This window comes from Chiloscyllium punctatum, chromosome 2 (genome assembly GCF_047496795.1).
Source record: "Chiloscyllium punctatum isolate Juve2018m chromosome 2, sChiPun1.3, whole genome shotgun sequence".
Classification (NCBI taxonomy): domain Eukaryota; kingdom Metazoa; phylum Chordata; class Chondrichthyes; order Orectolobiformes; family Hemiscylliidae; genus Chiloscyllium; species Chiloscyllium punctatum.
The window spans coordinates 1,205,985-1,227,926 of NC_092740.1; the positions used below are offsets into that span (position 1 = coordinate 1,205,985).

Consider the following 21,942-nt stretch of genomic DNA (forward strand, 5'->3'; position numbering starts at 1 on the left):
AAAAATATGACAATAAATAAATTAATCAAATCAAATCACAATCTGGTGGAGACAATTTTCCTCAAATCCCCTTTCAAACACATTCTTCTCATTTTAATCTTATGCCTTCTGGTCTTAGACACGTCTGCCATGGGAAGAAGATTCTCACGGTCTATGCCTCTTATAATTTTGTGTAGTCCAATCATATTTCCTCTCACAGCTGTCCAGTCTGTCCTCATAACTAAGAATTTTCATCCCAGGCAGCATTCTGGTGAATCTCCTCTGCACCCTCTCCAGTGCCATTATGTCTGACAGTGTAGCCACCAGATCTGCAACTAACATTCCATCTATGGCCTAACCAATGTTTATAAAGTTAGAAGACTTCCCTGATCCTCAATATTATGCCCTTGCTAATGAAGACAACTATTCTGTATGCCTTCTTCACCACCCTACCTACGCAGTTACACCTTTGGAGATTCCAGGAAAGGTGTTGAAAAACTTGATAATAGGACAAACTTAAAGGCTTTGTATCGTAATGCACAAACCATTCAGAATTAGATGATTTGCACCATCATTTCAGCTAAGGTTAATCTTGTAGTCATTATAGACATATGGTAACATGGAGATCAAAATTTGGAACTTAACATTCGGGGAAATTTCACTTTTTGGAGGGTTGGAATGGATGAAAGAGCTTTGGGGTAGCATTATTGATAAGAAATCAAGTGAGGACAGTTGTGAGAGATGGTCTACGCTCAGATGAAATACAGTCCATTTGGGCTGAGGTGAAAAACTTCAAAGGAGAAATGACATTGGTAGCAGAGTACAGACCAACAGAGTCACCAGTCTGCGAAAGGCTATAAATTAACAAAATATAGGGTCATTTCAGAAGAATAGAGCAATAATTGTGGGTGACATGAATCTTCATGTTGATTGGGTTAATTAAATTTGAAAGGGGGTAGCTAGAACAGAAATTTGATGGAGTGTGCTCAGGATGGTTTCCTAGAGAAACATAACACGGAGCCAAGCAGGGGGCAGGCTAAGTTGGATTTGGTAATGAGTAATGAATAAACTCAGAGTAAAAGATGCCTTAGGAAGTAGTGATCATAACGTAAGAGAATTTAATATTCAGTTTGAGAGTGAGGAACTTCGGTCAGCAACATCTGTGTTTAATTTAAATGGAGTTACAATGGAATGAAGGTAGAGTGAGCTGAAGTGAACTGGGTGGACATGTGAGCAGGAATGACAGTAAACAAGTCGTGTAGATAATTCATAACTCTCAGGAAAAATATATCGGAGTACGGAGGGAAGATTCTAAGAGAGGGATAAACCAACCATAGCTAACCAAGAAAATTATGGAGAGTATTAAGTTGAAAGAAAACACATATAAAGAAATAAAAGTTACGATAACTCCAAAGACTGGGATACATTCAGAATCCAACAAAGGAAAGCTAAAAGGATAACAAAGTCAGAGAAAATAACCACAAGGGCAAAGTAGTGAGCAGTATAAACACAGGAAATAAGAGCTTATTTAAATATAGAGAGGGCAAAGTGAATGTAGGTCCTTTTAATAAAAAATGAATCTGGGGAGATTGTTGGGGAAACAAAGAAATGGCAAAGGAGTTAAATAGATATTTTGTATCTATCTTTCCAGTGGAAAATACTTCAAACATCCCATAATGCTAAAGAATATGGGGAAGGAATTAAGTGCCAACATTAGAGAAGCACTAAAAGGCAAACTAATGGGGGCAAAAGGTGAATATGTTCCCTAGATCTGATGGCTCACAACCTAGGATCCTAAGAGAAGTAAGCTACAGCGATAGTGAATGAATTGATCAAAGTGACCAATTTTACATAAACTCTTGGTGCAGGTTCACATTTCCTTGAAAGTAGAGTCCCAGGTAGACAGGATAGTGAAGAAGGCATTTGGTATGCTTGCCTGTATTGGTCAGTGAATTGAGTATAGGAGTTGGAAGATCATGTTGCAGCTGTACAGGACTTTCGTTAGGCCACTGTTGGAATATTGCATGCAATTCTGGTCTCCTTTCTAATAGGTAAGGTGACGCACTTTAGAAAAAAGTAACAAGAAAAGGAGTATTCAATGAATGATAGGACACCATCAGAGGAACAGAGAGACCTTGGGGAGCTCATCCACGGATACCTGAAGATGACTGGACAAGTTAACAGTGTAGTTAAGAAGGCATATGGGATGTGTTATGATGTTGAAGGCGTGCACTGTACCTTTGAGAGCTATTCTGAACTGAGAGATTATAAGCACCTGGCAGTCCCAGGGTGTACTGGAAAGTTGAAAATATATAATATTTGGCTGTGAAATGGATACCTGAGTTTCGGTTGCTGTTTTGAGAACAATCTGAATTTAACCAGTTTAAATTATGCCCTAGGGATACTAAACCCCAAATGAGTTTGAATTTATTGATTTGCCAATATCGAACCAATGAGATGATCCGATGTTGGGGGTATAAAACACAGACCGTTTGAAAATTGGTCAGAGAGAGCAACTGCCACCGAGACAGATAAGCCTGGGGATCTAACATTTTGCTCTCCAAGAAATGAGGAAACACTCTCTATCAAAGGAACCTTCTCCTATGAAACGTATTTCGCTGTAAAAAGAAAGACGATGACCCAGGGAGATCTTCAACCAGAAGACAGACAGACACAGAAGATAATAGCGGCTGTGTGGTTTTGAAATTCATGTGGTGTAATGTTAATGTGCCTTGTTGGAACAGCATGTTGTTATACAGTTGGAGGCAGATAATAAGCAGTTAGAGAAAAGGGGGCTTAGAACTGTGAATAGTTGTTTAATGTTCACTTTTAGAGTTAAAAAATAAACTGATGTGATTTTCTTTAAACAGTAGAATTTGTGAGTTCTCTGTCACTCATACTTTAACAGATTACAAGGCGAGGCGAGCTTTTCTGGGTGTTCGGTTTAATTTACAGAGGGGTTCACCGCCCTGTAATAACAGTTTGGGGGGCTCAGGTCTGAGATTTGTGCTAGTAAGGATGTTGTTGATAATGTTGTAAGTTTCCTCTAATTTGTTCCGTTTCAAAATGTCAAAGGTGTCATCCACATGGTGGACCCACAGTTTTTTGTTCGAGTCTCTCTACTCACCTCACCTTCAATGCAAGACCAACAAGCAAGTCAATGGGACCCCAAAGGGATCACCAATATCAGGATTCTTAGCAGAAGCAGTAATGCAGAGCCCTTCCCACGACCCAACCCTAGCTATGCAGATGACACCTTTGTCATCACAAAATGAAATTAGAGGAAATCTACAATATCTTTAAGAACATCCTTACTGACATAAAATTTCACCAAAGAGGAAGAGAATAACAACAGGCTCCCATTCCTAGATGTTATAGTAGAACAAACAGTTAATGGAGAACTGCAGACCGGGGTCTACAGGAAAGCAACACACACACACACACACAGAGCGGATACTCACCTACAGGAGCAATCATCCCAACACCCACAAACAGAGCGGCATCAGGACATTAGTAAAACAGGCCACAACACACTGCAGTACCCAGGAACTACGAGCAGCAGAAGAAAAATACCTATACTGCATATTCAAGAACAATGGGTACCCGATAAACACAGTCTGCCAATTCTTAAATAGCAAATCCAAACAAGAAGACACAAGACACCCAGAAACTCTAGCCACAATGCCATACATCTTGGAGATGACTACCAGAATACTCCAGCCCCTTGGCATCATGGTATCCCACAAACCTACCAACAGACTGAAACAGCTCCTGATGAACCTAAAAGGACCCTGTACCAACAACTAGCAAAATGAATGTCATTTACAAGATACCGTGCAAGGACTGTAATAAACACTACATCGGACAGACAGGCAGGAAACTAGCCACCAGGATACATGAACACCAACCAGCCACTGAAAGACAAGACCAGCTATCACAAGTATCCTTACATACAGATGGAGGAGGACACTACTTTGACTGGGACAACACATCCATCCTGGGGCAGGCTAAACAGAGACACACACGAGAATTCCTAGAGGCATGGCATTCAAACTGGAACTCCATCAATAAACACATCGATTTGGATCCCATTTACCAACCTCTGGAAACAGAACTGGAAATGATATCACCCACCGTAACAGACCAAGACACACAAATACAAAACGGTTCAGAACACCAGTGCTTCACCGGAGGCTCACTGATGTTACCTGGGCATGGTGATGAAACGTCTGAGAACAATTCTACTGACTCAGTGAACAAACTTACATCCTGAGATTTGAACAGATTCGGGGTACAAAAGATTCCAGAGAATTTAAACACTTGATGATTAGTGTCCATGATCTTTAAATAAAACATAGGTGGGAAAATTTGTTTAATTTTGGTTAGTTGTGGCTCGTTAAATTAAAAGTGAGGGAAGTAGCTTTTAAGATTGCTGAAGAGGTTCTGGAATTTGAAGATGCTTCTCAAATTTGTCAAGTAAGTTTAGAAAGATAGAGGAAAGACTTAGGTTAGAATTGGGTTTAACCAGGGACAAAAGGAAAGCTGAAATTGTAATGGAGTTTGTCAAGCACTTAGGTGTATCAGAGAAACAGACAAGTGCAGTAGGGTTAGAAAACCTTAAATTACAATTAAGGCAAATGGAGTTAGAAGATAAAGAAAGGGAAAGAAGAGCCATGTTAGAGGGAAAAGAAAGGGAGAGAAGGTTCTTAACTGAGCAAAGAGAAAAAGAGAGAAAAAGTTAGGGGTAGGTTCTTCACTCAGCGAGTTGTAAGTTCATGGAATGCCCTACCAGTAGCAGTAGCGGACTCTCCCTCTTTATGGATATTTAAGCGGGCATTGGATAGGTATATGGAGGATAGTGGGTTAGTGTAGGTTAGGTGGGCATTGATCGGTGCAACATCGAGGGCCGAAGGGCCTGTACTGCGCTGTATTCTTCTATGTTCTATGTTCTAGAAAGAGAAAGGGAGAGAATTTGAACTTCAGACATTGCGAATTAGTCTGGAAAGTCAATTTAACAGGATGGAAATGAAGAGACAATATAGTGATGTACACAAATATGTTAAAATATTGCCACATTTTGATTAAAAAGATGTTGAAGCCTTCTTTATTTTATTTGAAAAATTAACTAGGCAGATGAAGTGGCCAGAGAATGAGAGTAATGCTAGTTCAGGCTAAGCTGGTAGGCAGAGCTAGTGAGGTATTTGCAGCGCTGTTAGATGAGGGGAGAGCAGAGATTACGCAGATGTCAAACAGGCTATTTTGAGTGTCTATGAATTGGTACCAGAAGCTTATAGACAGCGGTTCAGAAACATAAAGAAGGAACCATGTCAGACTCACGTTGTGTTCAAAAGAATTAAACATATTAATTTTTGATAGATTTGAGTGCCTTAAAAATAGATAAGACCTATAAGGCTCTGAGAGATTATTCTGCTGGAGGAGTTTAAAAACTCCCAGAGATGATAAGAATTCATGTGGATGAACAGAAAGCTCAAAAATTGAGAAGTGCAGGAGAGATGGCAGATGAATATTCATTGGTGCGTAAGATGAAATTTAGCTACCGACAGGAATTTAATCCTGTGAGGGATAGAAATTGGGAGAAAGGGAGGTCCTACACTACAAAGTGTAGGGCATACTGGTAATAATTTACCACAGGTGGAAAAAGCAGCCCAAGAGGCTGAAAAAGAGGTAAAAGGCCTCAGGTGTTTTCATTGTGGTAACATGGGGACACGAAGTGCTCGTCATTGAAGAAAGGCATTGTGGGAAAAGATGTGGGAAAAGAAGTTAAGCAAGTGGGAATAGTGGAAGTAGCTGAAAATGTGTTGCTGGAAAAGGGCAGCAGGTCAGGCAGCATCCAAGGAACAGGAGAATCGACGTTTCGGGCACAAGCCCTTCCTGCTGCGCTTTTCCAGCAACACATTTTCAGCTCTGATCTCCAGCATCTACAGTCCTCACTTTCTCCTCGAATAGTGGAAGTAGTCAAGGACTTAACAGAAGACTTAACAAATAATCCAGGTCTTTTTCAACATATAATTTCTGTTACGTCACACTGTAAACTTTTGCTATAAATTCTGTGTCTTACAATTGTGTCCTCCACAACCACCTGATGAAGGAGCAGCACTCTGAAAGCTAGTGCTTCCAAAAAAACCTGTTGGACTATAACCTAGTGTTGTGTATTTTATAACTTTACACCCCAGTCCAACACCGGTGTCTCCAAATGCAGGAGAGTGCACAATCTAGGCAGGAACTGGGTGTTAAATTAGTGCCCCACCTCTAATAAAGACTTAACCTCTGTGGGTAAAGTTTACTCAGGAAAAACAGGGGGAGAAGGGAAAAAAGTTACAATTTTGAGAGATACGAGAGCTAATCAGTCTCTAATAGTAAGAGATGAATGTATTTGCACTCTTTCTGACATGTTACCTGAGAGACTGGTATTTTGTGGAATAGATGGACAAAAATTTAGCATTCCCCTGTGTAACATCAGGTTGGAGAGCTAAATCAAAACTGGTGAAGTAACAGTGGGTGATTGACAGTGTCAGTTCTAGGAATACAGATGTTCTTGGGAACGATTTAGCAAGATCCAAGGTGGGAGTGACACCCCTTGTTGTAGAGAAGCCAAAGGAAGACCAGGGAATTGAGGAGTTCAAAGAAAAATACCCTGGGAATTTTCCAGACAGTGTTGTAACAAGATCCCACTGTTGTATGTCACAGCAAGGAGCAAAAACTAAACAGAAAGATGAAGTAATTGAGGTTTAGCTAGCTGACACCCTGTTTGATGTAATGGTATAGGAAAACCCTGAACAGGTGGAGGGTCAAGGCTAATGGACTTATAACAGAAAGCTGAGACTATATACATAGTCAGAAAACGAATCAGAATGCATCCCTGAGGGACTCACAGCTGGTGTGTTGCATCCCAGGTGCCAGGGTTTGTGATGTCTCTGATCTTGTTTCCGGTATCATTGAGGGGGAGGGGGAACAACCCCAAGTTGCAATCCACATAGTCATCAACGACATAGATAGGAAAAGGGATGGGGATTTAAGGCAGAAATTCAGGGAGCTAGGAAGGAGGCTTAGAGCTAGAACAAACAGTTGTTATCTCTGGTTTGTTGCCCATGCCTCATGCTAGTGAGGCGAGGGATAGGGAGAGAGGGGAATTGAACACGTAGCTCCAGGGAGGAAGGGGTTTGGATACCCGGATAATTGGGGCTCTTTCTGAGGTAGGTGGGACCTCTACAAACAGGACGGTCTTCACTTGAATCAGAGGGATACCGGGCTGGGATTTGCTAATGCTCGGCAGGTGGGTTTAAACTAATTCAGTGGGGGGGGATGAGAACCTAAATTGTGAATCAAGTATACAGGAGATTGAGAGTAGTGAGGTCAGAACTAAGGTTTCAAGGTTGCAAGATGGCACCAGCAAGCAAGAAGTTGGTTTGAAGTGTCTCTACTTCAACGCCAAGAGCATCCGGAATAAGGTGGGTGAACTTGCAGCATGGGTTAGTACCTGGGACTTTGATGTTGTGGCCATTTTGGACACATGGACAGAGCAGGGACAGGAATGGCTGTTGCAGATTCTGGAATTTAGATGTTTCAGTAAGAACAGAGAAGATGGTAAAAGAGGGGGAGTTGTGGCATTGTTAATCAAGGACAGCATTACAGTGGCAGAAAGGACGTTTGAGGACTTGTCTACTGAGGGAGTATGGGATGAGATTAGAAACAGGAATGGAGAGGTCACCCTATTTGGAGCTTTCTATAGGCCTCTGAATAGGTCCAGAGATGTAGAGGAAAGGATAGCAAAGATGATTCTTGATAGGAGCGGGAGTAACAGGATAGCTGTTATGGGGCACTTTAACTTCCCAAATATTGACTGGGAATACTATAGTTTAAGTAATTTAGATGGGTCAGTTTTTATCCAATGTGTGCAGGAATGTTTCCTGACAGTAAGTAGATAGGCCAACAAGGGGCAAGGCCACTTGGATTTGGTAAAGGGTAATGAATCAGGCATGGTGTTAGATTTGGAGGTAGGTGAGCACTTTGGTGATAGGGACCACAATTTGGTTATGTTTACTTTAACAATGGAAAAGGTGAGAGTTATAGCTGGGGGAAAGGAAATTATGATGCGATTAGGCAAGATTTAGGACACATAGGATGGGGAAGGAAACTGCAGGGGTTGGAATCTGGAGCTTATTCAAGGAACAGCTACTGCAGGTCCTTAATAAGTATATAACTGTCAGGTAGGGAGGAAGTAGTCGAGTGAGGGACCGTGGTTTACTAAGGAAGTTGAATCTCGTCAAGAGGAAGGCGGCTAGGAATGATGACATCAGCTTGTACGCGGGGGCACAACTACAAATTGAGGGGTGATAGATAGATTTAAGACAAATGTCAAAGGCAAGTTCTTTACGCAGAGAGTGGTAAGGGGGTGGAATTCCCTACCTGCTAATGTAGTCAACTCAGCCACATTAAGGAGATTTAAACAATCCTTAGATAAGTTCATGGACGATTTTGGGGTAGTGTAGGGGGACAAGAATAGTTCACAGGTCAGCGCAACATCGAGGGCCAAAGGAGTGTTCTACGCTGTATTGTTCTATGTTCTAAGGTGGCTTATGTTAGGATCAGACGTGAAGGCTCAGTTAGGGCACTTGAGAGTTACACGTTAGCCATGAAAGACTTAAAGAGAGAGGAGAACCTTATCAAATGCCTTACTGAAATCCATATCAGTAAGGGGACATGAGAAGTCACTGGCAGATAGGATCAAGGAAAATCCTAAGGCTTTCTACAGGTACATCAGGAATAAAAGAATGACTAGAGTAAGACTAGGACAGTAGTAGAAAGTTGTGTGTGGAGTCAGAGGACATGGGGAAGAGCTAAATGAATATTTTTTGTCAGTATTCACACTGGAAAAAGAGATGTCATGGAGAACACTGAGATACAAGCTACTATACTAGATGGGATTGAGGTTCACAAGGAGGAGGTGTTAACAATTCTGGAAAGTGTGAAAATAGATAAACCCCTGGGCTGGCTGGGATTTATCCTCGGATTCTCTGGGAAGCCAGGAAGGAGATTGCAGAGCCTTTGGTTTTGATCTTTATGTTGTCATTGTCTACAGGAATAGTGCCAGAAGATTGAAGGATAGCAAATGCTATTCCCTTGTTCAAGAAGGGAGAGAAAACCCTGGTAATTATAGACCAGTGAGCCTTACTTCGGTTGTGGGTAAAGTGTTGGTAAAGTTTATAAGAGATAGGATTTATAATCATCTAGAGGGGAAAAAGTTGGTTAGGGATAGTCAACATGGGTTTGTGAAGGGTAGGTCATACCTCACGAACCTTATTGAGTTCTTTGAGAAGGTGATAAACAGGTGGATGAGGGTAAAGCAGTTGGTGTGGCGTATATGAATTTCAGTAAGGCATTTGATAAGGTTCTCCAAGGTAGGCTATTGCATAAAATACAGAGGCATGGGATTGAAGGTGATTTAGCGGTTTGGACTAGAAATTGGCCAGCTGAAAGAAGACAGAGATTTTTAGATTAGATTCCCTAGGGTGGTGGTTGATGGGAAATGTTCATCCTGGAGTTCAGTTACTAACAGTGGACAGCAAGGATCTGTCTTGGGGCCACTGCTGTATGTCATTTTTATAAATGACCTGGATGAGAGCGGAGAAGGATGGGTTCGTAAATTTGTGGATGACACTAAGATCGGTGGTGTTGTGGATAATGCCGAAGGATGTTGTGGGTTACAGAGGGACATAGATGAGCTGCAGAGCCAGGCTGAGATGTGGCAAACTCTGGTGCTGCCACATTTGGAGTATTGCATACGGTTCTGGTCACCACTTTATAGGAAGGATGTGGAAACTTTGGAAAGGATTCAGAGGAGATTTACTAGGATGTTGCCTGGTATGGAGGAAAAGTCTTACGAGGAAAGTCTGAGGGACTTGAGGCTCTGTTCGTTGGAGAAAAGGTTGAGAGGTGACATAATTGAGAAATATAAGATAATCAAAGGGTTAGATAAGGTGGACAGTGAACGCCTTTTTCCTCGGATGGTGAAGGCTAGCATGAGGGGACATAGCTTTAAATTGAGGGGTGATAGATATAGGACAGATGTCAGAGGTAGCTTCTTTACTCAGATAGTAGTAGGGCGTTGAACGTTCTGCCTGCAACAATAGTAGACTTGCCAACTTTAAGGGCATTTAAATAGTCATTGGGTAAACATCTGGATGAAAATGGAATAGTGTAGGATGTACAGGCTTCAGATTGGTTTCACAGGTCGGCGCAACATTGAGAACTGAAGGGCCTGTACTGAGCTGTAACACTATGTTCAACAAAATAGAGACAGGGAACTGGAGAAGCAGGTGTTAGTTATTGCCCTGTCGAGTGAGGAATCAAATCCAGGTGTTATGGAATTTGATGTACCTCAAAATACGTTAAACAATGATGAAGTCCTTGAGGAGTGGGATAGGTTCGTGAGTTGTCTCAGGAGCAAAGAACAGAGTTGAAAGGTTTGTGGCAACCGTATGAGGATATATGCAGGAATAAGATGGGGAAGGCTAATACTATTGTGCATGAGGTGGATATATAAAACATCACCCCTACAGGCTTAATCTTCTCAGAGCCACGCAGGTCCAGAAGGAAGTGGATGCGAGATTCAATGAAGACATCATCGAACCAAGTCAGATTGCGTTAGTTCCCAAGCGTAACAGGACTCAACGATTTTGTGTTGATTATCAGAAGGTCAACGCCATACAAGATCAGACTCATACCAAGATTGGAGGACTGTATAGATAAAGTTGGACAAGCCACTTACATCACCAAGTTGGACTTACTGCATGGTTATTGGCAGGTACCTTTACCAGAGAAAGCAAAAGTTTCTGCATTTGTAACCCCAAATGGGATAGGTCAATTCAAAGTGATGCCCTTTGGAATGAAGAATGCACCAGCCACATTCCAAAGATGCATGAACAGAGTTGTGGCCGAATTAACAAACTGTGCAGTTTATCTGGATGATGTAGTGATCTTTAGCAAAACGTGGAAAGATCACATGGTACAATTCAACACTTTGAACGATTAAGAGAAGCAAAACTGGTAACAAACTTAAAGAAAACAGAATTCTCAAACTCAGAGGTGATGTTCTTGGGACAAAACATTGGGCATGGAAGGTTGACCCCAAGGAACGTGAAGACAAAAGGCCAATAAGGAATTTGCACGACCAACCTGAAAGAAAGAGGTGCTTCTATGTTTGGGACTAAGCGGATTCTACCAGACATTTGTTCCGAACTTCAGCAGCGTGGTGACATCACTAACAGATTTACTAAATGAACAACACAAATTTTCAGTGGACAGAACAATGCAAGGAAGCATTTGCGAATTTAGAAGCAGTATTTGCAGATGATACAAAGATAGGTGGAGTTGTGGACAGTGAGGAGGGCTGTTGTCGGCTGCAGAGGGACTTAGATATGATGCAGTGCTGGGCTGAGGAGTGGCAGATGGAGTTCAACCCTGCCAAGTGTGAGGTTGTCCATTTTGGAAGAACAAATAAGAATGCGGAATACAGGGTTAATGGTAGGGTTCTTGGTCAGGTGGAGGAACAGAGGGATCTTGGGGTCTATGTACATAGATCTTTGAAGGTTGCCACTCAGGTGGATAGAGTTTGTAAGAAGGCCTATGGAGTATTATCGTTCATTAGCAGAGGGATTGAATTCAAGAGTCGTGAGGTGATGTTGCAGCTGTACAGGACTTTGGTTAGGCCACATTTGGAGTACTGTGTGCAGTTCTGGTCGCCTCACTTTAGGAAAGATGTGGAAGCTTTGGAGAGGGTGCAGAGAAGATTTACCAGGATGTTGCCTGGAATGGAGAGAAGGTCGTACGAGGATAGGTTGAGAGTTCTCGGCCTTTTCTCGTTGGAACGGCGAAGGATGAGGGGTGACTTGATCGAGGTTTATAAGATGATCAGAGGAATAGATAGAGTAGACAGTCAGAAACTTTTTCCCCGGGTACAACAGAGTGTTACAAGGGGACATAAATTTAAGGTGAAGGGTGGAAGGTATAGGGGAGATGTCAGGGGTGGGTTCTTTACCCAGAGAGTGGTGGGGGCATGGAATTCGCTGCCCGAGGGAGTGGTAGAGTCAGATTCATTGGCGACCTTTAAGCGGCATTTGGATAGGTACATGGATGGGTGCTTAATCTAGGATAGAAGTTCGGCACAACATCGTGGGCCGAAGGGCCTGTTCTGTGCTGTATTGTTCTATGTTCTATGTTCTATTAACCACCACACCACGTTTAGCTGCACCTAATTTTGTGAAATCCTTCAAAGTTGCAAACGATGCTAGTGATATAGGAGTTGGAGCTGTACAGTTCCAGGATGATGATGATGGATTTGAACAGCCAATTGGCTACTTTTCAAAGGAACTCAACACCTATCAGAGAAAATTCTCTACCATCAATAAAGAATCATTGAGTTTGGTACCAGCCTTACAATATTTTAATGTTTATATGACGAACAATGTTTTGGAGACAGTTGTGTACACTGACCATAATTCTCTTACATTTTTGGAAATATTTAAAGCAAAAATGAGACTATTCATTGGAGTCTTATGTTACAGACTTTTAACTTATAAATCATACATGTTGCGGGTCGTAAAAATGTGACAGCAGATACATTATTTGTGTTTAAGGAAAAAGTGTAGATAAGATTTGACAGATTCCAATGTTATATGTGTGCAGAAACTAATATGAAAAGTATAATTTAGATTAATGACCTATTATTTCATCTTAATGGGATTAAGAATTAGAATTAAAAAAGCAATATTTTCATTATGGATAGTTATTTTCTTCTCAAGGAGGAAAATGTTATGAAGTTGAAGGAGTGTATTGTACCTTTAAGAGAGAATGAATGCTGTTCTGAACTGACAGCTTACAAGTACCTGGACATATGACTAGATGGCAGTTCCAGAGTGTACTGGAAAATTGAAAATATGTAACCATTGGCGGTGAAATGGATACCTGAGTTTTGGTTGCTGCTTTAATTAAATTCAAATTGTTGTCAATAAGTTTAAATTATGCCCCAGGATACTAAAACCCAATCGAGTTTGAATTTATTGTTTGCCAACATTGAACCAAAGAGGTCATCTGATGTTGAGGGGGATATAAAATGCAGACCATTTGAAAATTGGTCAGAGAGAGCAACAGCCATCAAGACAGATGAGCCTGGGGATCTAACATCTTGCTCTCCAAGAAATTAGGAAACACTCTCTATCAATGGTATCTTTTCCTATGAAACGTACTCGCAGTAAGAAGAAAGACGAGAAGTCAGGGAATTCAGCAGCCTGAAGAGTGAAGTCACAGAAGACGAGAACGGCTGTGTGGTTTTGAAATTAAGGTGATGTAATTTTAGTAAGTGTCCTTTTGGAACAGCATATTGTTATAGAGTTGGAGGCAGATAATAAGCAGTTCAGAGAAAGGGGGGCTTGGAGTTGTTAGTAGTTGTTTAATGTTCACTTAATGTTAAAAAGTAAATTGATACGATTTTATTTAAGTAGTGGAATTTGTGAGTTCTCTGACACTAATATTTTAGCAGATTACAAGGCAAGATTAGCTTTTCTGGGTGTTTGGTTCAACTAACAGAGGGGTTAACCTTAACAGATGCTTATCTTTATCTGTTAAGGTACAGGTTAGAAGAGCAGAGAGATCATGTTGGTGCTCTCCAGCAATCTGACTAGGCCACAGCTGGATAACTCTGCACGGTTATAGTCAGCACATTGTAGGGAGGATGTGACCGGTCTGGTGCTTTGGGAGATGAGGGGTTGGTGTAGAAGGCTGCCTGGGTTGGAACATTTTAGCTACAAGAAAGGCTGGATCAGCTCAGATTGTTTACTTTGAAGCAGAGGAGGTTGAAGGGCGAGACCTGGGAGTGATAGTGTGAATACAGAGCAACTGTTCCTCTCAATTGAAGTGCCAAGATCAAGAGGACAAGTGCAATGTAGGAGGTTTACAGGGGACTTGAGGAAATACTTTGCCAGCCAGAGTGGACTGGGGGACTGGTACACACTGCCTGGGAGGATAGTTGAGGCGAGAAACCTCACCACCTTTAAAAAGTACTTGGATAAGCCCTTGAAATATCATAATATTCAAGGCTGTGGGCCTAGTGTGGGAATGCGTGATTAGTGTAGATTGTCGTGGATCTTTGGCAGTACAAACTGATAGGCATTTTTGGTCGATAAGATTATACGACATGTTCACAGTATAGGTACAGCAAGAGGGTGATATAGAATAAGACTCCCTCTAAACTGTGCTTAGGACAGGACATTGAAACAGCAGAACAGGATTGTGCTCCCATATTTCTGTAAAATGAAGCTTGTTTTTCCTTGGTGATAAACCTATTGGTCAAAGTCCTATCCTGCAGCATGTAAGAGTGCAAGAGAGCAGTTGTCTAAATAGGTGTCTGACTGTGAGACAGATTGAATCAGTGCCCTTGATTAAAACCAAACAATGTCAAATCCACTCCTAAAATAATCCAATTATACCTTTATTCAGTTTCTCATCCGCAAAGTACTTTACATTAAAATAATGAAATAATTTGTGTATCAAATACATAAAAACAAGTGTATTGAAAAGGACATTCTCCCTGGTGCAGTATCTTAAATGCAACAAGGTTGGTTTTACGTAACAAGATGAATTTCTTCTTTGCAAGGAATTCTCAATAATTTCCCTGAAACAGGAGGGCTCATTAAGTCCCTGTAATTAAGCTGTGTTATTCCAGATAAACTGCTCAATATCAGAGTCCAGCTGACTGTGATCAACATGTTCAGACTGAAAACTTCAATCTCTAGAAGGGAAACAGAAATTAATTTGAAGGCCAAACACGTATTAGATGACAGTGAGGACCTAAGGAATAAGCACAGCAAACTGAAATATAATTGTATGGGGACATATGTATGTATGTGAAGGGAAAGGATCAATGGAGGCGGTCCAGTTTAGCCTGCAATGATTTGAAATTTCCAATTGTTGCCTGTAAGGTACTGGTTGGGCTCATAGACTGAAGTTCAACAAGGAACCGGCCGACTGCATCCAAGCAACTATTGGTGAATTGCCGTCTGTAACAAAAGAAGACTTTGTAAGATCCAGTTGTCACACTCAGAATAAGCTTCTCAACATTTATGTAACACTCTAAAATATTCTGCATTTCACAAGAGAGGAATAAAACTCACCTCTCATGGGCTGGAACTTTATTGGGTTCCTGCACATAGGCACTGAGAAGGACATGAATGCACTCGAGCAAATGAAGAGGCTTTTTGACCCGCTGCCAGTAAGGATCCTAAACAGACAGCATACGAGAAAGTCAGAAAGAGCAGCTGCAACCACAGCCTCTCAAAACCATGACCCGCAGCACTGAAAATAGGCACATGTACATTGACAAATACAAACGTAAACACACGAGCTAACGTCATATGTAACACAACCACTCACTCGGAAATACTTCAACAGGGGTTAAACAAAAATATCGACATACATTTGACTCCCATGGACACTGCTGATATGGAAGTGGTGGCACAGTGGTCATGTCATAGAATTCGTAATGCAGAAGGCTAACATAGATTCAAATTCCACAATGGTCTCACTGTCAACAAAACAGCTGATTTTTCTGTCATTAGCAAAATGACTGTCAACCCCCGTCACATTCTTATCTGCAAACAATAAGGGACCCTTTGGTACGTCACAAGACATTGGCTTCCAGTCACACAAACAGCCCTCTACCACCACCCTCTGCCTTCTGTCATCCTTAGCTGACCTGGCCTACATGTGCCTTCAGGCTCACAGCAATGTTGGTTGACTCTTAACTGCCCTCTGGACAATTAAGATGGACAGTAGATGCTGTTTTAGTCAGCAAAGCCCACCGCCTAATGAATAAATGGAAAATTATTCTCCAAATCAGCCTTACCCGCGTCTTGAAGAGCTGATTATACACCTGAAGCAGTCTGGGTAAACTTATTCCAATCTCTTGCATGGTGAAGGTGACAAAACCAGTGTCCCAATTGAGCACGCAGGACTGCTGTTCCAGGTACTGAACCAAAAACTCTAGAAAAGGAATGAGAACAACCATGCATAATCCATCAATTCCAGTTCACTCCAGACACTTTCTTCAATTCTCCAGCTCCAAAAGTAGCTTCCCATCCCTGCCACAGCTTATTATAGGATTCCAGCTATTTAATACGTGTCCATGCATGAGATTGGAAGCAGAGAGAGTCAGGGTTGGAGAAGAGATGGGGTTAGGAGACTGTCCTTAGAGAGACAATATCTCTATCAGAGACAAAGGATCTCCATCTGTACTGTGACAAATATAGTGCCTCCATTTAATAACACATACATACCCAATGGAAAATAGCGAGGAGTCCCTGCATAAAGTTTTCCCAAAGACACAAGCTTCATACTCAGGGTCTGCATCCGGTCCATGCAACTCATCAACCTGCTGTCAGCCAATTCTGAAAACACAGGAACAGAAAGAATCAGAGGAACAGAAAAGAAAGATGGAAAGGCTGGAGATTTAAGCTTTCCCACAACACTCACCTCTCTCAATTATTTCTTGCCAAAGGGTTTGCACAAGGATGGTGTCTGAGTGACCTGCACAATGGATGATAGCCAGCTTACACTCCGAGAGACGGAAATGGTCAGCAAACTCTCCATACAACTGAGAAAAGCAGAGGAGAGAATCAACACAATGTTATCATACAGGACTGAGGAAAGGTATTTGGTTATGAAAGAATTTCCCTTTGTCCTATTCTTCATTCTGCCCTTTCATAGAGTAAAAAGCACCTGAGAAATAAATGGGGAGTCCAGGCTGGTGGACATGTATATGGACTGGCAATAGGTGGGCGAACGTAGGTGATTGTGATAGGTCGGTGTCAAGTGTGAAGTGGATGGTGGGACAGGTACATCAGGTCAACAGAGCGCTGCTGAGTCAGAGAGGTTGGATCTGGGATGAGGTGGTGGGGAGAGAAGATTTGGAAACTGGTGAATTCAATGTTCGGGCCATGTGGTTGTTGACTCCTGAGACGGAAAATGAGGGGGAAGGTAGCTGAGCATGCGATAGGAATAACGAAAGTGGGGGAGAAGGTGATAGATCAGAGAGGAGGGCGGAGCAGATAGGTGGGAAGAAAGATGGACAAGTAGGACAGCTCAAGAAGGCGGTGCTGAGTTGCAAGGTTGGATCTGGATAAGGTAGGGGGGGGTTAAAATGTTCGGCCACAGGGCGGTGTGGTTGTTTAGTGCGTGTCCCCCAGAGGTGTTCTCTGAAACGATCCTCAATTTGGCATCCTGTCTCCCCAATGTAGAGGAGACCACATCAGGTGCAACGGGTACAATCTCAGATGGCAACGAAACAGATTTTAGACGGGAGATGGAAGACCTGGAAAAATGGTGCACTGAGAACAACCTAGCTCTCAATGCCAGCAAAACCAAGGAACTCAATATTGACTTTTGGCAGGATGTTACTCAGGCCCCCCCCCACACATTAACAGCACAGAGTTGGAACGAGTGGAGAGTGTCAAGCTCCTGGGAGTGGTTATCCACAACAAGCTTTGTTGGAATCACGTGGAAGCAGTGGTTACAAAGGTCCAAAGTCTCTTCTTCCTCAGGCAGCTGAGGAAATTTGGCATGACCGCAAGTACACTTGTCAACTTTTATAGGTGCGCCAACAACAGCATTCTGTCTGGATGTATCACTACCTGGTATGGCAACTGTACCATTCAGGATCGGAGACGGTTACAGAGAGTGGTGAACTCGGGCTGGACAATCACAAGGGCCAACCTCCCATCTATAGAATCCATCTACCAGGCCCGCTGTCAAGGAAAGGCCGCCAGCATTCTCAAAGATCCATCCCACCCTGGCAATGTTTTTCTATAACCTCTATTATTGGGGAGAAGGTACAGAAACCTGAACACACGCACCAGCCGGTTTCAAAACAGTTTCTACCCTACTGTTGTTAGATTACAGAGTGCATTCAACAATCTCTAACATTTACCTGTACCTGTGTATTTGTTTTTGCCGCTGTTTACCTATTATTTACTATCTATGCTACTTTGTTATCTGCCTGTAATGCTTGCAAGACAAAGCTTTTCACTGTGCCTCGATACACATGACAATAAATTCAATTCAATTCAAGTACAGGTAAATTTCTGTCAGATGTGGAGGATTCTTTGGGGCCTTGGACGGAGGTGAGGTGGTGGTGTGGGAGCAGGTTTTGCACTTGTGGCTGTGTTTTACAGGTGTTGCTCTTTTACCTGTTACCCACATCCCAAAGCATCAAGGAATTGACAGATTCAGGCACTTATTATTCCTTCTTAATTGCCCTCAAGGTGGTGGTGATATGCCCCTATCGTGAAGCAGTGCAATCCATCTGATCCAGCTTCTCCAATAACACTCAGACAGAGCCGAGACAAATGGGTGACAGGGACTAGACAGATGGGGGAACAGAGTTGAGAAAGGGTATCAGACAGAACGCTGTTAAGCCATTTTATGACTGAGATTGTTTAAATAAACACAAGATTAACTTGCTTACCCAAGTCCTCCTGCAGTCTATGTAGTAAGAAGTAACATGCTACCAGCTCACCATGACCTTCTCAAAGAGAACTAGGGATGGCCCATACATCGAAACCCACATTCCATGAATGAATAAAAACTGTCCTTGACATCCATGTTGTTACCATCGTTGAATTCCCCATATCAATACCCTGTGGGTTTCCATAACCCAAAATCTTAAATGCCACAGCCTCAGAAATACTATGGCTATAACAGCAGGTTAGATGCTAGAAGGTAACACCTCCCGAATTCTCAAAGTTCAAAAGGATGATGGAATACTCCCCACATACCTAGATGGGCCTAGCTAGAACAATACTCAAAAAACTTAACCCTAACCAGGGAGCCGATCCGATTGTTGTGAGGGTGATACCAGGGAGCCGAGCCGATTGTTGTGACGGTGATACCAGGGAGCCGAGCCGATTGTTGTGACAGTGATACCAGGGAGCCGAGCCGATTGTTGTGAGGGTGATACCAAGGAGCCGAGCCGATTGTTGTGACGGTGATACCAGGGAGCCGATCCGATTGTTGTGAGGGTGATACCAGGGAGCCGAGCCGATTGTTGTGACGGTGATACCAGGGAGCCGAGCCGATTGTTGTGACAGTGATACCAGGGAGCCGAGCTGATTGTTGTGAGGGTGATACCAAGGAGCCGATCCGATTGTTGTGACGGTGATACCAGGGAGCCGAGCCGATTGTTGTGAGGGTGATACCAGGGAGCCGAGCCGATTGTTGTGAGGGTGATACCAGGGAGCCGATCCGATTGTTGTGACGGTGATATCAGGGAGCCGAGCCGATTGTTGTGAGGGTGATACCAGTCAGTCACTTTACCACCTACACCTCTACAGGATGCAGTGCAGAAGGCCCTTAGGCAGCACCTTCAAAACACATGATCATTCCCATCCAGAAGGACAAGGGCAGTAAATACATGACATTATGAGAGCAAGTTTCCTCTAAGCCACTCATCATCCTGACTTGGAAATATAACCATTCCTTCACCGTCGATTGGTCAAAATCCTGGAATTGCCTCCCTTGTTTCACTGTGGGTCTACTGACAGCTCATGAATTGCAGTGATTCAAGGCAGCACTCACCATCACCTTCTCAAGGGCAACTAGGGATAGGCAATTACTGCTGGCCCAGCATTACCGAAAGCAATAGGTCCATGGCAGATGCCATCCACCAGGAATATCTGGATAACGATACCTATGTCTGACTCCTATTTATTGACTTTAGCTCAACCTTCAACATGATAATTCCAACCAAACTCATCTCCAAACTCCGAGAATCTGATCCCCCTCTGCAATTGGATTCTCAACATCTAGACACAGACTGCAATCAGTGAGGATAAGTGACAGCCAGCACCTTCTCCACAATAACCCTCAACACCAGTGTCCCAGAAAGCTACCTACTCAGCCCCTTACTATACTCCTAATACATTCACAACTGTATGGCCAAATTCTGCTCCAACTCCATTTACATGTTTGCCAATGACATCACCTTGGTGGGTCAACTCTCAAATAATGAGACAGAGACCAGGAGGAAGACAGCTCAGTGGCATGGTATAAGCAATCTTGCCTTCTATGTTTGCAAAATAAAGGAGCTGGTCATTGACTTCAGGAAGTGGATGGAGGACACACCCCTGACTGTATCAATGCTGAGGTGGAGGAGGTTGAGAGTTTCAAGTTCCTATGAATAAATATCACCTACAATCTATCCTGGTCCATCCATGTCAATAGTACAGTCAAAAAAGCACACCAACATCTCTATTTTGACAGAAGGCGAAGAAAATTGGGTATGTCCACAATAACGCTTACAAGTTTTATATGTGCACAATAGAAAGCATCCTAACCAGATGCACCACAGCTTGGTAGGCAACTGCTCTGGCCTGCAAGACTGCAAGAAATTACAGAGTTGTGAACGCAGCCCAGTCCATCACAAAAACCAGCCTTCCTGCCACTGACTCCGCCCACACTTCCCGCTGCCTCTGGAAAGAAACCAAAGACCCGGGTTCAATTCCCGCCTCAGGCGACTCTGTGTGGAGTTTGCACATTCTCCCCGTGTCTGCGTGGGTTTCCTCCGGGTGCTCCGGTTTCCTCCCACACTCCAAAGATGTGCAGGTCAGGTGAATTAGCCATGCTAAATTGCCCATAGTGTTAGGTCAGGGGTAGATGCAGGGGTATGGGTGGGTTGCGCTTTGGTGGGGCGGTGTGGACTTGTTGGGCCGAAGGGCCTGTTTCCACACTGTAAGTAATCTAATCTAATCTAAAACATCATCAAAGACCACTGCTACCCCAGTTATAGTGTCTTCTATTGGACAGAAGACACAAAGATTTTAAAAGACAGACAAACTGATTCAAGAACAGCTTCTTTACTGCTGTTAGCAGACTTATGAACAGATTCTCATGTACTAGAGTTGATCTTTCTCTGCCAGTTCTCTGTCACTGTAACACCATATTTTATGCTCTGTTCTATTACCTTCATGTACTGATGTAAGGTATGATTTGTCGGGTTAGCATGCAAAACAATACTTGTCACTGTATCTTGTGACATGCAACAATAATAAAACAAATCAATTTAGCCAATGACATGTACATCCCATGAATGAACAAAATCAGATTTAGGATATTCTTCTTTAGAACATAGAACATAGAAGAATACAGCGCAGTACAGGCCCTTCGGCCCTCGATGTTGCGCCGATCCAAGCCCACCTAACCTCCACTAACCCACTATCCTCCATATGCCTATCCAATGCCCGCTTAAATACCCATAAAGAGGGAGAGTCCACCACTGCTACTGGCAGGGCATTCCATGAACGAATGTCTATGTCTCCATATAATAACAGGAAACACCCAGGATTAACCACCCTGTGATAACACAAGCAAGACAATGTACACAATTATGAGAAGAAGGCAGCTGTTCAGCCCCATGAGTGGTGACAGAATCAGTCCAACTCAGCATGGATTCACTAAAAGGAAGTCGTGCTTTACAAATCTTCTGGAATATTTTGAGGATGTGACCAGCAGAGTGGACAAGGGTGAATCAGTGGATGTTGTGTTTCTGAACTTTCAAAAGGCTTTTGACAAGAGCTCATGCAAGAGATTAGTTGGCAAAATTAAAGCTCATGGTATCGGACGTAATGTACTGACATTGGTAGAGAACTGGTTGGTAGGCCGCAGGGTTCAGTGCTGAGACCCCAGCTGTTTCCAATATATATTAATGACTTGATGAAGGAATTGAAAGCAATATTTCCAAATTTGCACTGCAGAAATTCACCAAAGATCCTACGACAGCACCTTCCAAACCCACGACCACTTCTATCTAGAAGGACAAGGGCAGCAGGTACTTGGGAACACCACAACCTGCAAGCTCCCCACTAAGCCACTCACTGTCCTGACTTGGAAATATACCGC

General features: G+C 42.8%; 1 protein-coding gene across 2 annotated transcripts in view; it reads right to left on the bottom strand.

The window, feature by feature from the left end:
• Positions 1-14,469: 14,469 nt before the first annotated feature.
• Positions 14,470-21,942, bottom strand: part of nup155 (nucleoporin 155) — a 213,449-nt gene continuing 205,976 nt past the window's right edge. For both annotated transcript variants that reach the window (XM_072592775.1, XM_072592786.1), the window contains 5 exons: positions 16,525-16,645; positions 16,329-16,439; positions 15,899-16,035; positions 15,168-15,274; positions 14,470-15,053 (listed from right to left, as the gene is read on the bottom strand). In XM_072592775.1, coding sequence (XP_072448876.1) covers positions 14,915-15,053; positions 15,168-15,274; positions 15,899-16,035; positions 16,329-16,439; positions 16,525-16,645 — 615 coding nt within the window. In that variant the 3' untranslated portion in view covers positions 14,470-14,914. The remainder of the gene's footprint in view (positions 15,054-15,167; positions 15,275-15,898; positions 16,036-16,328; positions 16,440-16,524; positions 16,646-21,942) is intronic.